General features: G+C 46.4%; 1 protein-coding gene across 8 annotated transcripts in view; it reads left to right on the top strand.

Annotated features, from left to right (window-relative positions):
- CASP14 (caspase 14) overlaps positions 1 to 16,359 on the top strand; it is a 105,656-nt gene that overhangs the window by 77,458 nt on the left and 11,839 nt on the right. For all 8 annotated transcript variants that reach the window (XM_029606923.1, XM_029606924.1, XM_029606922.1 and 5 more), the window contains 3 exons: positions 5,381 to 5,606; positions 5,774 to 5,878; positions 5,986 to 6,095. In XM_029606923.1, the coding sequence (XP_029462783.1) occupies positions 5,381 to 5,606; positions 5,774 to 5,878; positions 5,986 to 6,095 (441 nt within the window). The remainder of the gene's footprint in view (positions 1 to 5,380; positions 5,607 to 5,773; positions 5,879 to 5,985; positions 6,096 to 16,359) is intronic.

The following is a 16,359-nucleotide window of genomic DNA, read 5'->3' as shown; positions in this document are numbered from 1 at the left end:
TCTTGTCAGGGATGAGAGAACATGAAGCTCCAGCATTCTGTGAGTAATGAGCTGTGTGAAAACATTTAAAGCAAAGTTAAAAACCCATCTGTTTTGACTGAAATATTCACTATGAGAGGAATTTCCTAAGTTATGGCGCTCTTAAGCCTTGTCTGTGTTTTGAAGCTATCTGGTGTTTTATTTGGATTTTTTTCTAGGTTTTTTCTGTATGTATGTTCAGCTCGTTCACCACCATGAGTTAGGCAGTGGCGGTTCTATGTTTTAATAAAAAGAAAAAATAATAAAATGGGATCGTTAATCAGTCCAAGGCAGGCAGAGCTAACAAGCTAAGGGGTTCATTTTTTAAAGCTAGCGCACTCGAAAAGGGACGTTTCACACGCAAAAAGTCCTTTTTCGCGTGCGATAGCTAAAAAGGGGCAGAGTCGGGGTGGCGTCTGCCCCGGAAGAGAAGGATTTGGGGCGGATGCTGTGAAAACAGCGTGGACGGCGAAAAGGTAAGGAGCCTTTTCGCTGCCCATTTTGCGCCCAATATCACCACCTTTTATGATGGCGGTGCGATCGCTGCCGGCTTTCGCAGGCCCGTCACACCCCCCCCAGCTTCGCCTCCCTGCACCGCGCGATTAACGACACTGCGGTGTTTTAGAAAATATAGGCCTAAGATGTTTGTTAACAAAAAGTAAGAGCAGTGAACGAAAAAAGATATAATCTGCAAAACAGAAGCAGGTAAAACAACAAGGATTAAACAGTAACTTGGCACTTTCCATATTTATCATTTGTGGTGAAGGTCAGTTCTGGGTGTGTGACCGAGGTGAGGCTAAATGTAAATATACATTCTGCATCCTCAGGAACCCCCTCGACCCCCAAAAATGGATGCAGGTATTTTACTAGCATGTAGACATTTATATCAATCTTATTTGTTCTGCTTTCTCAATAGAACATGCATTAGTGGTAAATTACTGTCTTTTCATAAGGAGTGGCATTGTGCCTGCAAGAAAAGGGAGTTTGTTTTGCTTTTACTGAGATATCATCAGAACCAGAATATCTTTTTTTTTTGTATGGTGAGTTGTACGGGTAATGCCCAAGTTCTGCTCTGCACCCATTTTTGGGGGTCGAGGGGGTTCCTGAGGATGCAGAATGAATATTTACATTTAGCCCCGTGATGGTCACATGTTCAGTGTGTCACACATGTGAGAACCATCTGTCAGGTGTGTCCCGCCCGGTCAAAAAAAGGTTGAGAACCACTGGTCTAGAGCAGAGGTTTTCAACCCAGTCATCTGGACACATATAACCAGTCAGGTTTTCAGGATTTCCACAATGAATATGCATGAGATAAATTTGTATGTGAATCGGGGGGTGCCCTCTGGCAGCAGTCTATTGTTAGACTTTAAATTCACTAGAATTCACTTCACTTTGGATATCAAGGTTGTCAATGTTGGACCTTATTTGGTGGTCATAACCTGTTCAGCAAACGTCCGCAGTACTTTCCTGAGTTCTACATCTGCAGTTAGTTGCTGAGACATCTTCCTGTGCTGTGCAGAATTGTCTCTGGTGTTAGGTCTGGCCTGCAGTCACCTCATGCTAGAGATTCATATCCTATTTTAATATATATTGATATGATATTTAAAGAAAATTAATTCAGACCTATCTCAATGCTTATGTGTTCCCATCCCCTGTTGCACTCTTGCTGTGGCTTCCTGCCTCAGAAGCTAGAAGTGCCAGTATGTGTGCGACTGACTGTCTTATAGGGTACATCTGTACAAAAACAAACAGACGTTAATTGCCTGCCTCTGTAAGACAGATTCAGTTTTTAAGCCTCAGATGGAAAGGAGAAATATATATAAAATAAAAATAAATATATCTTACTAAATAAACTTTAGAAGTATAATTTTACAGTTTGACCTTTTTAATGTTTGGAATATATTTTATCTGGGCTTTCCAGTATGGTATTTTTAAACAAAGTCCATGTCTCAAGCAAACTTTTACATTGGCACCCAAACCATTTTTTTTCAATTGTTTTATTAATTTTCCGTCATTACAGCATAATATTTACAACAACATTAATGTCACTTGACCTCTTGTCATGCCCAACAATCAGAGCTCTCAAAGATCTCACCCTACTAATCCCCCTCATTCCCCCTTCCTCCTTTCCCCTTCCTCTGTCTAGCTGATAGAGGTAAAAGCTTCCAAATTCAGAATTTGACAATTAAGAACCATAACCTGAACAGTCTTTCAAAAGTTATTCAAAATTTGGTGACCGAGATTTATGTGGGAGTTTGGAAATATATAGGAACCATATATCCAAAATGACTTTCTTCTTCCTGGGATTGATCTCTGTACATATCTGCTCCATAATTAATAATTAACGTATTTTATTTCTCCAAAAATAATTGACAGGGCTTCTGTTTGTCTCCAGGCATGCAGTATAGCTTGTCTTACCAGTAACAAAACTTTCCTTATCCAGGCTCTTTGTATAAAGACACTGAGACAAAGAACACACCATTGTTTTTTCAGTACGAGGAATATATTTTATCTAGGCTTCCAGTATGGTATTTTTATGCCTCATGCATTGGCAACCACACCATTGTTTTTTTTTCTAATTTTCTCATTTTATCATAATCTCCTTTTTTTAAAGTTAAATGCTTCTGTTGTAGGTTTATTTAATGTTCTCCTTTCACTGATTATCTAATTGCAAAAAGGATAAGGATAGGATGACCTAGTGGCTTAATGACGATGCTGTACATTCCCAGGTCAGGTCTTTCGCTCCCTGGTTAAGCCAGTGCTTAGGGATGCTCCAGAGACAAGTGTTCTCAGCCCCTCAGTGAGGGAGTCCCAGTCAGCACACAATGGTGACATCCAGTGGCTGGATTTAGGGCCCATGGTTGCCGGGTTCTGAGAGGAGCCCTAGTGTTTGACTGTAAGTTGAGCATTGCTTCGGTGCTGCAGAGCCATAGCTAGCCTATGGTCGATATGGCCGTGGCCATAGGCACCATCATGCAGAAGCATCAGCTGCCTCCTCCCACCTCAGCAGTGAGGAGCAGTGGAGCCCACAGGGCCATGAGAAGCATCAGGTTCATTCTTTTTTCCTCCCCCACCCCCCCAGCAGTGAGAAGCTGCGAGGCCACGAGAAGCATTGGCCTCTTCCGCTCTCACCCCACTCCGGCAGTGAGGAGCAGTGTGGCCAGCAGGACAGCAAGAAGCATCTGTATCCTCCACCCTCCACCCCACCCCCCCAGCAGTGATGAGTAGCACAGCTCATGGGGTGCAAGAGACATTAGCCACCCTCTGAATACTCCAGTCCCCTCCCCCAATCAGAAGCAGCACTGCACAAATGCAAGCTAGAAGAAAGATGGTGGGCCCTGGGGGCTGAAAGAGGAGGCTGCTGCCTTAGAGGGGAAAACAAAGATCATATGTGTGTGTGTGTGTGTTTGTATATGATTGAGCATGTGGGAGAGAGAGTGTATGAGCATGTGTGTGTGAGTATGTGAAAAAGAGTGAATGAGCATGTAGGTGTATGGTTGAACATGAGAGAGCATATGAGCATGTGTGTGTGAGTATATAGTTGAGAATGTTAGAGCGTATGTGTGGGTGTATATAGTTGAGTATGAGACACTGTATATGTATATAATTAAGCATGAGAGAGCATGAATGAGAATGTGTGTGTTTATGATTAAGCATGTGAGAGAGAGCCTATGAGCATGTTTTGTGTTTATGGTTGATCATGTGAGAGAGTGTTAAAACATGGAGAAAGTTTGTGTACAACAATCTCCCCTCCCCACCCTACCTACTAATCCATGACAATCTCCAGGCATCTGGAAATCAAACATTCCCAGGTAGGGAAAGCAAGAGATTTTTTCTTATCCTTATTAGTTTTAATTATTGGGTGTTATTTGATGTATCAGCTGTTTGAAATATTTTGTTGGTATTTGGAAAAGTGTTGTATGAGCTTTTAATAAATAATCTATTGTCAATTTTTTTTAATATTTCTAATTTTTATTAGTATGATTTTACTATATATATTTCTTGGTTTTATTGTTTGATGTTTTATGAGGCATGGTGGTGTTTCTGTTTTCCATTGTTGCACTATATACAGAGTCTAGCTTATTGCAGTTTCTAGTTCATTTTTTGTCTGGATGTCTATATTTACATGTTATGGTCTCTGTTCAGTATTTGGTGAGAGTCTGTTTGTGTTCTGCATGTGTAAACAAGGCGAGGTATTCTTCTAGCATGTGGTTTCTGTGTAGGGATCTATAACAGACTGGCTTGTTCTATTTTTATAATAGGAGATATATTGGTATTTTAAGGCCTGGTATATTTAAAGTGTTACTTTTACATAGGTAGATTGTCACTGTTGGTTGCTAGCATGTAGTGCTTTTTTAATAGAGGAAGTTTATTATATTGTAATTGTAATGGTTTTCTCAGGGCCAAGCCTACATCCAACATGTTACCATAGGCCTAATATCATACTCATTCCAAGTGCCTTTTTTAGCTTTTTTGCAGGATTTTCTGGTTGGCACCACAGCAGTGCATGTTGTAAGTGATATTTTTCATGTAAAATCTGGTATTATAAATCATAATTTTAAATTTTGTGTGGGGAGGGCATGACCTGGAGGAGGGATGACACATAGTGTTTGGATTTGGGGCCCATGACTGCAAGTTTCTGAAGGGAGCCCTGGTGCAGGGCCCCAAGCCCAGGACTGACACTGCAATGACTGGAGTAAATAAAGTAGGGAGGGAATATAAAATAAGAGGGAAAAAGATCCCTGGTAGTTGTGAATGAAGGCTCAATGCATCAGGATCTCTGTAATGGTTCCAATTGAACTGGAAGCCCAAGGAGCCGGAGGAAACTGCTGAGTCAAAATAAAAATTAAAGCCCCCTATGTTTAACCTGCTTGTGGTGTTATATGTTGTGTTCAAGGGTGAAGGCATTTTTTTTTTTACTTGACTATAGGTGTCATATGGCATGACTATGGCTCTATTGTGATGACAGGACTAAGTGAGTTGGGAGGGGATATAAAATAGAAGAATAATCCCAGGGTAATCGTGAATGAAGACTTGTGATGCCAGATCTGAGCCCCAGTTTCAATTGAGTTAGTAACTCAAATGAGCCGGAAGAATCTGTTGCATTAAATAACAAGAATAGGGAGCAGACAGTCATGCTAAGTTGGTAACTGGGTGATTTCTTTACTGTAGCAGAGGTGGTAAGGGCAAGAAAATATGATGGCCTGACCTAGAGTAGTGTGGGCAGATGCACCTGAGGAGACAGAGTAGGCCAAATGAGTCTTACTGTTGAAATCTGCTATGTTGCTGTGACAAAAGGGCTGAAGGACACAGCAGAGAGGAATGAGTGTCTTCTGGTATTATGTATAGCTGATTTCCACAGGGATTCAGGAAGGAGCTCCTGGCATTCCGGGGATGGATTGAATCTCGTGATTCCTGCCTCAGCTGCTGCTTTGTGGTGCTCATGGCTCATGGCAGTCCGGGGACACTCATTGGCATTGATGGAGCTACAGTGAAGCTAGAGCAGCTATTCCAAGCAATGGATAACCAGAACTGCCCTGCCCTACGAGGAAAACCTAAAATCTTTCTTATTCAGGCCTGCCGTGGAGGTGAGTCTGTGGGGGGGGAAGCTTATACTACTACTGTCTATGCTGTATCTGTTCTGTGGTGGAACCGTGTATGAGGGAAGTTTGAACTACTACTGCCGTACTATATCTGGTCTGTGGTGGGGCAGTATATATGTGTGTGAAAAAGAATGGGATTTTTGTCCTTTCAGAACAAGAGGACCCAGGTATTGTGTACACTACGGATGCCTTGAGCCACCTGTCTAAAATTCTGCCAACACACACAGATAGCCTCTTCATCTACCCCTCGCAAGAAGGTGAGAACATCATAACTTTGGAATCAAAAGAGATAGACAGAGTACCCAGCAAGCATAGCATTAACTCTTTCATCCCATCCATTTCTTTCTTCTTGTTTCCCCCCAAGGATACGTCTCTTACCGCAGCGAGACAGAGGGCTCCCTCCTCATCCAAAAGTTGGTGACTGTTTTCCTGCAAGGCTTTTGTGAGTTCCACATCCTGGAGCTCCTCACCAAGGTAACAAAATAAATGTATTAGGAGGTAGATGGAGATCCCAGTGGGAACAAAAGCAGTTGTCAAGGAAATTAAATCACCCCTGCTGCTCCTACTTCATCTTGAAGGCCATTCTGTGCTGATGGCATCATCTTTGCATGAGAAGGTTATCCAATATTAATGATATCATTCATGAATGAACAGGCTGTTTGACTAATGCAGATTTTGTATGAGATAGTTGGCCCACACTGATGGTATCACAATTTGAGCTTCATCTTTTCTGCAAAAGAGGCTGTGATGTCATCACTTTGCAACAGATTGGTACCATTTATCTCAAGAATTTTTTTGTGGCTGGACAGACAATATCATCAACATGGCACAGCTGATTTCCTTCTCTGGATTAGGCTGTCTGGTGATTAGGGTTGCCAGCTCTATTTGTCTTGCAGGTTTCATCACATACCACAGTAGCCTTAAGAACTGGACTTATTGAAACATATTCCTTATCCTGTCATACTAGTCCAGATGAATGGGTTTTTCCTTCCTGCCAGCAGGTGGAGACTGAGAACTATGTTTTTATAAGAACATACGAATTGCCAAACTGGATTAAACCAAATGCATCTGACAAAGTGGACTCCATCTTCAAAATCTCATGCCTCAATAAATTGGTCATTCTTCCAGGACAAGAGGATGGTAGTCCTCACACATGGGTGACATCATCAATGAATGATGAGATAGAAATAATTGTCATCTCAGAGACTTGATGGAAAGAGGATAACCAATGGGACAGTACTATATCAGGGTACAAATTATATCGCAATGATAGGATCAACTTGGTGGAAGTAAACAGTGGAGTGCCTCAGGGATCTGTACTTGGACTGGAGCTTTTCAATATACTTATAAATGATCTGAAAAGGAATACGATGAGTGAGGCAATCAGATTTGCAGATGAGACAAAATTATTCCGAGTAGTTAAAGCACATACAGATTTTGATAAAATTGCAGGAGGACCTTGCGAGACTGGAAGATTAAGCATCCATATGGCAGATGAAATATAATGTGGATAAGTGCTGTAGTTACACATTTTCTAGCGTGTAGCAGATGGACTCCGGACCAATGGGTATAGTATACTCCTGATAGCAGTTGGGAGATGGATCAGATTTCAATCTGACGTCAGCCCTAGTACATATACCCCTGCAGGAAGTGTAGCTCTTCAGTATTTTCCGTCTCCATAGCAGTTAGGAACTCTATGCACGCTCCCACAGCATTAGAGTAATTTTACCAAAGAAATCCAAATTTAAGAAGAAATCTTATCTCTACAGACGAGCCCCGCTCTCCTGCGGTGACACCCATTGGGTCCATCCCCCAGTTGAGAATTCCCGAAGTAATTTCCGCGATCCCTCGGAGGTAAGCCTCGGTCCGGCAGCCGACTCTCGGCGGGGACCTAGCCCCTGACATTGGGTAAGGCTGAGAGGCAGCGGGTGTAACCTCGAGCGAGGCGGTGAAGGTATTTTCCCTCTCCCCCCACAGCCGGAGACCGCCCGGAATGAGACCGGGAAGCGCCGAGACCAGGTAAAGTAGAAATCTATTTAAAATGCTCCGGTCTTCGAAGCTTGAGGAGACACACAGGTCGCCAGCCAGGTTGATCTGCCCTAGTAGGGCTAGACCCCGGTCAGATCCGAGGGTCCTCCCACGAGGAGACCCTCTGAGGTGGTCGCCATATTGTCCGCGTGGTCGCCGTCACCATCTTGCTCTGTTTGCCACCCTGTCCGCCATTCCGATCCGTGCGCACAAATACCTTGTGCGCACAACGTCGCGCGCCCAAGTACCGGGCGCACAAGCAACACGCATAGCCACGCGCTTACTGTGCCGGGCGCATAACTTCGACAGGTGCGCACAATAGTGCGCACCTCTACCTGAGCGTGCACTCAACCTTCGCACACAACTTTGATGCACACCGACGCGCACAACCCATGGCACCACCGGAAAAGAAACTCAAGGCTCAGGACCTTTGCCCAGCATGCCATATTAGAGCCACACAGCATGAGGAGGCCACTGCCCTGTGTACACAGTGCGAAGAGGCCCTAGGGGATCCAACTCACGCCCTCCCCAACCGGTACTGGGCTCCAGCCTCTCGAGCAGTACGCCAGACCTAGCATTGCACAGCAGGACCCCCCCCTCCTCAAATGGGGCTCCCCAGGGACACGGCGCCCCTTAGTCTAGACCCAGCATCTATCTCCTGGGTGGAATTCTTCAAAGGTCTGCATACCTTCGTCCACATGCAACTGGGGCCTCCTATTATACGGCCACAGGCTCCACCAGAGGACCTCAACACACCGGGACCCTCTATGCCCAGGGAAGTGATCCCACCACCCAGAAGTCCCACCTTCGGGGACACAGACATCTCAGATGAGGATTCAGAACCCCCTGGAGGAAGGGGAACTCTGTCCGGGGACAGAGCTCCACCAAACCATGAGACTCTTCTTCACAAAGGACGAGCTTCCAGACCTGGTCACATGTAGCTTAAAAGAGCTTGCTATCCCGGGCACAAGTGCCTCAGGGGAACCTAAGATGAATCCACTATTAGAGGGACTCCGTCAGACCTCCCGCCATTTCCCACTATTACAAGCCGTCCAGCAACTAATTGACTTGGAATGGGATGCCCCAGAAACTACATTCAAAAGGGGCCGGGCTCTGGCAGCCATGTACCCTCTGGACCCAGCCGCCAAAGATCTCCTGGCATGTCCAAAAGTGGATGCCATGGTCTGCGCGGTCTCGAAGTGCACTACTATCCCGATGGAGGGAGGAGCAGCACTCAAGGATGCTCAAGACTGACGTCTGGAATCTATCCTCAAACAGTCCTTTGACGTCTCCGCTATGTCTTTACAGATCATGGCCTGCTGCGCCGTAGTGACACCCGCCTGGTTAGCACAGACCAGGAACAACACTCCTGGGGAGGCCCTGGAACCAGCCGTATCATTCCTCGCGGATGCCGCTTCTGATCTGGTAGGCACAGCAGCTAGAGGAGTGTCATCCGCCGTGGCAGCCAGAAGACAAATCTGGCTCAGAAACTGGTCGGCCGACGCATCCTCCAAAACGAGACTCACAAGGATGCCTTTCAAGGGAACACTCCTGTTCGGAAGCGAACTAGAGAAACTGGCCAACAAATGGGGTGAGTCCCCACTGCCGCAGCTACTGGAGGACAGGAATAAGAGAAACCAGCGATCTTTCCCTCGAACCTTCAGGGGCAGAGAATCACAGTGCTTCAACCCATATAGAAGCACATATCAAACGGCCTGTCGGAGCCAGTCCTTTCGGTACAAGCACAGCAAAAGGGGAGCCAGCTCGGGCTCAGGCCCCCAGCCACACCCTACAATGAAAATCAGCCGACCCGTCCAAAGAAAGAAGCCATAGGGGGCAGACTTGCCCTATCCTACCAAAGACGGGTCGAGATAACTTCGGACAAGTGGGTCCTATCCATCATTCGAGAGGGATATTACCTGGGTTTCCACCACCTCCCTCCGGACAAGTTTGTGGAATCTCCCTGCCACAACCCTTCCAAGAGGATGGCAGTGGAAGCTACACTGACCAGATTGCTAGCCTTAAAGGCTATAACACCGGTGCCTCCACAACAAATAAATACTGGACATTATTCCATCTATTTTATCATCTCCAAGAAAGAAGGAACGTTCAGACCCATCCTGGACCTCAAGGCGGTCAACCGTCACCTGACGATTCCTCGCTTCTGCATGGAAACCCTACGCTTGGTAATAAGAGTGATACAACAGGGAGAGTTCCTTACCTCCCTGGATCTGTTGGAAGCCTACCTACACATTCCGATCCATCAAGAGCATCAGCGTTTTCTACGCTTCTCGATCCTGGACCATCACTACCAGTTCCGGGCACTACCTTTCGGGTTAGCCACTGCACCCCGGGCATTCACCAAGATCATAATGGTGGTGGCAGCAGCAATACTGAGGAAGGAAGGAATCTGCGTGCACCCTTATCTAGATGATTGGCTGATCAAAGCGAAATCCCCAGAGGAAAGCCACCAGGCAACCAACAGAGTCAAAACTCTACTGGAGAGCCTCGGGTGGATGGTCAACACAAACAAGAGCTGCCTGCAGCCCTCCCAATCTCTAGAATACTTGGGAGTCCGGTTCGACACCAAACAAGACAAGGTCATCCTGACACCGACAAGGAGATCAAAACTGATGACCCAGTTACGAACTCTGTTGAGCGAACTTCGCCCCACAGCATGGGATTACCTACAAGTCCCCAAGAAAGAAGGAACGTTCAGACCTCATGGCATCCACACTGGAAGTAGTGCCATGTGCACGAGCTCACATGAGCCCCCTACAACGCTCGCTACTATCACGATGGAATTCTCTGTCCCTGAACTACACCGTACGTCTTCATCACCCGGACAGAGTTTGGGCCCAATTATGATGGTGGCTATAAGAAGCCCATCTGAGCCAGAGAACGAGACTATCCTCACCAACCTGGATGCCAGCCTACAAGGATGGGTAGCACACTGCCAGGAGCTAACCGCCCAAGGGCAATGGAACAAAGAAGAGTCGGGATAGAAGATCAATCAACTAGAAACCCGGGCAGTCACAAGGTTCGTTCACATACTCCGAGACAAAGCGGTCAGAGTAATGTCTGACAACGCCACAACAGTGGCCTACATCAACCGTCAGGGAGGAATCAGAAGCCAACCGGTGTCTGTGGAAATAGACCTCCCAATGTCATGGGCGGAAGTGAATCTTCAAGAGATCTTGGTCATCCACATCACCGGGAAAGACAACGTTGCTGCAGACTACCTCAGCAGAGAAAGTCTAGATCCAGCAGAATGGAGGCTGTCGTCCACAGCATTCCAATTGACAGTAAACCGTTGGGGAACATCAACCATGGACCTCCTGGCAAACCGGTCCAACACCCAAGTACCCAGTTTCTTCAGCCGCAGGCGGGAACCCCAGTCCCAGGGATCGATACCCTGGTACAGATCTGGCCACAGGAGACTCTATTATACGCGTTCCCGCCGTGGCCCCTATTGGGCGCAATCATCCACAAGATAGAACACCACAGGGGACCAGTACTTCTAGTGGCCCCGAACTGGCCAAGAAGACCGTGGTACGTAGACATGCGAAGACTGCTGACAGGGAGCCCCCTGCCGCTACCTCCATACAGAGACCTGCTCTAACAGGGACCGATCCTCCACGAGGATCCAGCTCGATTCTCTCTTACGGTCTGGCCATTGAGAGGACTCGCCTAAGGAAGAGCGGATACTCGGGGGCAGTAATTTACACCCTACTCCGAGCACGCAAGTTCTCCACATCCCTAACATACATAAGGATTTGGAGAGTATTCGAAGCCTGGTGCGAGGACCGCGACATCATGACCGCTCAGTCAAAATTCCTGCGATTTTGGAATTCCTGCAGAACGACCTACAGAAGGGATTGTCTCTCAACTCCATCAAGATACAGGTGGCCGCATTGTCATGCTACGGAACCAAGAGCGAGAGCGGCAGCATAGCTTCTCACCTGGATGTCTCCCACTTTCTGAAAGGAGTCAAGCAGATCCGACCACCCCTGAAGTGGCCGGTGCCTCTTTGGAACCTCAACCTGGTCCTAGATTTCCTAGCAGGAACCTTCTTCAGACCTCTCCGCAGCCTGTCTCTCCTACTATTAACACTGAAGACAGCCTTCCTGCTGGCAGTCTGTTATTCCCGTAGTATATCTGAGCTACAAGCACTGTCCTGCCGAGAGCTGTTCCTCAGACTCACCCCGGGAACCATCCAGTTACGCACAGTTCCGTCGTTCCTCCCCAAAGTGGTGTCTCACTTCCATCTCAACCAAACCATCTCACTACCATCGCCAGATGAGCATAGGAATTCGGAAGAGGCTCGAAGTCTATTCCATCTCAACGTCAGCAGGCTCTTAGTCCGATACCTGGAAAGGTCGGAATCCGTACGAAAGACGGCCATCTATTCGTCCTTCACACCGGGAAGAAGCAAGGGGAAGTGGCCTCGTGAGCAACCATAGCCCGCTGGATCAAAGAAGTCATCAAGGCGGCCTACATAGAAGCAGGCAAGCCACCGCCTTTACAAGTCAAGGCCCATTCTACTAGAGCCCAGGCAGTGTCCTGGGTGGAAACCAAGATGCTGTCACCTGCCAAGATCCTGCAGGGTGGCGACATCGTCCTCCATCCACACCTTCTCCAGGTTTTACCGCCTGGATGTTCAGGCTCGGGCAGACATGGCATTTGCAATGGCAGTACTAAATGGGTCAAGGGCAGCCTCCCACTCGGTTCGGGAGTAGCTTTTATACATCCCATTGATCCTGAGTCCATCTGCTACACGCTAGGAAATGGAGAAATTACTTACCTGATAATTTCGTTTTCCTTAGTGTAGACAGATGGACTTAGCATCCCACCCACGGCCGCCGTTACTCATGGACTTCTCGGGGGATTCACGGGTAAGCCATGCTTTCCTTCAGCTAAGGACACCCATCCTACCGGGGCGGATTGTGGGAAAATAGCGGCCCTGGGGATTTTTCTCCATACTGGCCCATAGGTACCCAATTACATATACTATATAATTTACATATATATGTACACATCCCTATATTTCGGTATGGTCCTCCCATATCAACACAGTACTATTTGCCAACACTCAAAGAATAACAACCCCACCTATGAAAAAGAATACCACAAATATTACACCAGAATCTAAAATATCAATACACCTCCTATCAGGAAAACAGAACAGGCCAAGCTACTACAGATCCCTACAGAGAAACCACATGCTAAAATAATGCTTCATCTCAGTCTTTGCATGCAGAACACAAACTCTCACCAAATACAGAATACAAAATGAAGTAGCACAAATGACAAAAACTGAAATGGAAACTCCAAGAAGCCAGACTCCATGTATTAACAATAGAAAAATAGAACCACCATTCCTCATAAAACAAATAAAATCAAGAAACATAAAACATAAGTTATAATAGTAAAACCATAATAAAAGAATATTTTAAAACTACTGATAAATATAATTTCTATTAATTAAAATCATATACATTTTTTTACAATGTCCCAAACACTAATAAAATATTTCAAAACAGCACATATATCAAATAACATTCAATAATTAAAACTAATAAGGATTTTAAAAAGCCCCTGCTGTCCCCTTCTGTGGGAGCTCCTTATTTCCAGTCACCCTGATATTGTCGAGGATTAGGAGGTTATCCTCTCTCTCTCACAAATACTCACATGTCCGTTCTCTCTCACACATACACTGTCACATTCATACACATTCATGCTCTTATACCCACCATAACTTCTCGCTCTCATTGACACTGACACACTCTCAGGCTCTAAGACACTCCCCCGCCACACACACACCCCCACACACACAAACTCTTACTCCCTTGGATTTTCTCATACACACTTATACACACACACTTACACACACACCCCTCCCCATCCCCCAGGCATGCACACATTCATTTTCACACCACTCCCTCCCCAGGCAGAGGCCCACTCATACACATGCACACACTAAAGGCAGACCCCCCTCTCTTTCTTTTGCCAACAACCTCGGAACCTCTCTCATTCCTCTGCTGCCACATGGCTATTGGGGAGGTGCCGATTGCTGCTACTGACACTGAAACCCATTCTGCTGCCTCCTCTGTGCAGGCCCCGTGGGCTTCCGCTTTCTCCATGCTGATCTCGTACATTGTGAGATCCGCATAAAGAAAGTGCTATTCTTGCACATTCCCAAAGATTACATGTGCCAATCACTAAAAAGTAATTTTTTTTTTTTACCTTTGCTGGTTGATCTTAGTTTTCTAATCGGTTGGTCACAGGCTTTTTTTTTCCCACCTTCCCTTTCTTATTTTTTTGCCAATTCCTTTTATATTGTCTTTTTTTCTATTTCTTTTCTCTCCATCTTCTTCCCTCAAACACACACTCAGGTTCTCATTCTCACATGCTTTCTCTCTCTCTCTCTCTCTCTCACACACACACACACACAGCCTTTCACTGTCACATTCTGTGTCTCATACAATCATTCATACACACAGGCTCTCACTGGCACATGCTGTCTGACTCTTACACACACAAGCTCTCTCTCACTCCCACATGCTGTCTTGCTTAATCACAGGCTCTCACTGTCACATGCTCTCTCTCATACAATCATTCATACACACAGGCTCTCACTCTCACATGCTGTCTCTCATACAATCATTCATACACACAGGCTCTCACTCCACATGCTGTCTCACACACACACACAGAGGCTCTCACATGCTGTCTCTGCAAACATTCAGATCCTCACTCCCACACACAATTTCTCAACTCATCTCATACACGCACACACACACTCTACAGACCCTTAGCCTCTCACTCACCTCTGTGCCTCCTCTTCGCGGGTCACCACAGGATGGGCTCTGCAGCGACCCTGATCTTCTTGGGCCGCGGCGGCCCTGCTACCGGGCCTCTTCTTCTTCTCAGGCCACGGCGGCCCTGCTACCGGGCCTCTTCCTCTTCTCGGCTGCTGCTCCTCTTCTGCACGCACTGATGTTCCTCCTCCTTCCTGCCCACGCATCTCTGGCAACGTTTACTTCTGGGGCCGCACAGGCAGGAAGGAGGAGGAGCATCAGCGCGTTTAAACGCGATCTTTTTCTTCAGGTTGTGGTGACGTGAGCCTCACCAAGGCCCTGCCCATCTGCCTGCTATATACGTGTCGCTGCTCAGCGGTCGCATGAGCTTCCTTGTGCCCGGGGGCATTGGCTCCCCTCGGGATTCCACTGCTCGCGGCGCCCCCTAATACTTTGGTTGGAAACTTTATAATACAAAAAAAAAAAAATTACGTGACAGGAGTGACCGGCCCACCGGGGGAAGCCCGATCCCCCGATAGGTCAATCCACCCCTGGTTGAGGGCACTGGCGGTCTCCAGCTATAACCAATTCAACCGGTTCAAATTTATTAAGTTAACCAAGTTATAAAGTTAATCACGTTATCCAAGTTATAAAGTTAATCACGTTATCCAAGTTATAAAGTTATTCAAGTTATAAAGTTATTCAAGTTATTCAGTCATACATATATCCACAATGCTTTTCAAGGAGAATACTGAAGAGCTGCACTTCCTGCAGGGGTATATGTACTAGGGCTGACGTCAGATTGAAATCTGATCCGTCTCCAACTGCTATCAGGAGTACACTATACCCATTGGTCCTGAATCCATCTGTCTACACTAAGGAAAACGAAATTATCAGGTAAGTAATTTCTCCATTGTTAGGTTCCATATTAGGTGCTACCATCCAAGAAAGAGATCTAGGCGTCACAGTGGATAACACATTGAAATCGTCGGTTTAGTGTGCTGCAGCAGTCAAAAAAGCAAACAGAATGTTGGGAATTATTAGAAAGGGAATGGTGAATAAAACGGAAAATGTCATAATGCCTCTGTATCGCTCCATGGTGAGACCGCATCTTGAATACAGTGTACAATTCTGGTCGCCGCATCTCCAAAAAGATATAATTGCAATGGAGAAGGTACAGAGAAGGGCGACCAAAATGATAAGGGGAATGGAACAACTCCCCTCTGAGGAAAGACTAAAGAGGTTAGGACTTTTCAGCTTGGAGAAGAGACGGCTGAGGAGGGGATATGATAGAGGTGTTTAAAATCATGAGAGGCCTAGAACGGGTAGATGTGAATCTGTTATTTACTCTTTCAGATAATAGAAAGACTAGGGGGCACTCCATAAGGTTAGCATGTGGCACATTTAAAACTAATCGGAGAAAGTTCTTTTTCACTCAACGCACAATTAAACTCTGAAATTTGTTGCCAGAGGATGTTAAAGAGGATGCCTCTGGAAACTCCTCAGTGGATTATTGTAACGACGGACGCCATCCTCTCCGGCTGGGGAGCGGTGTGTTAGACTCAGTCTACGCAGGGATGCTGGTCCCCAATTCAGTCCCACTGGCACATCAATCGCCTGGAGGCCAGAGCGGTCCGTCTGGCCCTCAAGGTCTTTCTGCCCCTGATCCATCGCAAGGCGGTGCAAATTCTCTCAGATAATGCCACCACGGTAGCCTATATCAATCAACAGGGGGGCACCAGAAGTTGTCCGGTGTCTCTAGAAGCCAGCAAGCTGCTCGCCTGGGCGGAGTGTCTCCTGGATCGATTGGCACCATACCACTTTGAGGGGAAGGAGAATGTTCAAGCCGACTTCCTCAGTCGTCAACGTCTAGATCCTGGAGAGTGGGAGTTGTCCGGGGTGATGGAACT

This window comes from Rhinatrema bivittatum, chromosome 6, assembly GCF_901001135.1.
Source record: "Rhinatrema bivittatum chromosome 6, aRhiBiv1.1, whole genome shotgun sequence".
NCBI classification, from domain to species: Eukaryota; Metazoa; Chordata; class Amphibia; order Gymnophiona; family Rhinatrematidae; genus Rhinatrema; species Rhinatrema bivittatum.
Note: the sequence above shows the minus strand (reverse complement) of the source record. Positions and strands in the feature narration are given on the sequence as shown.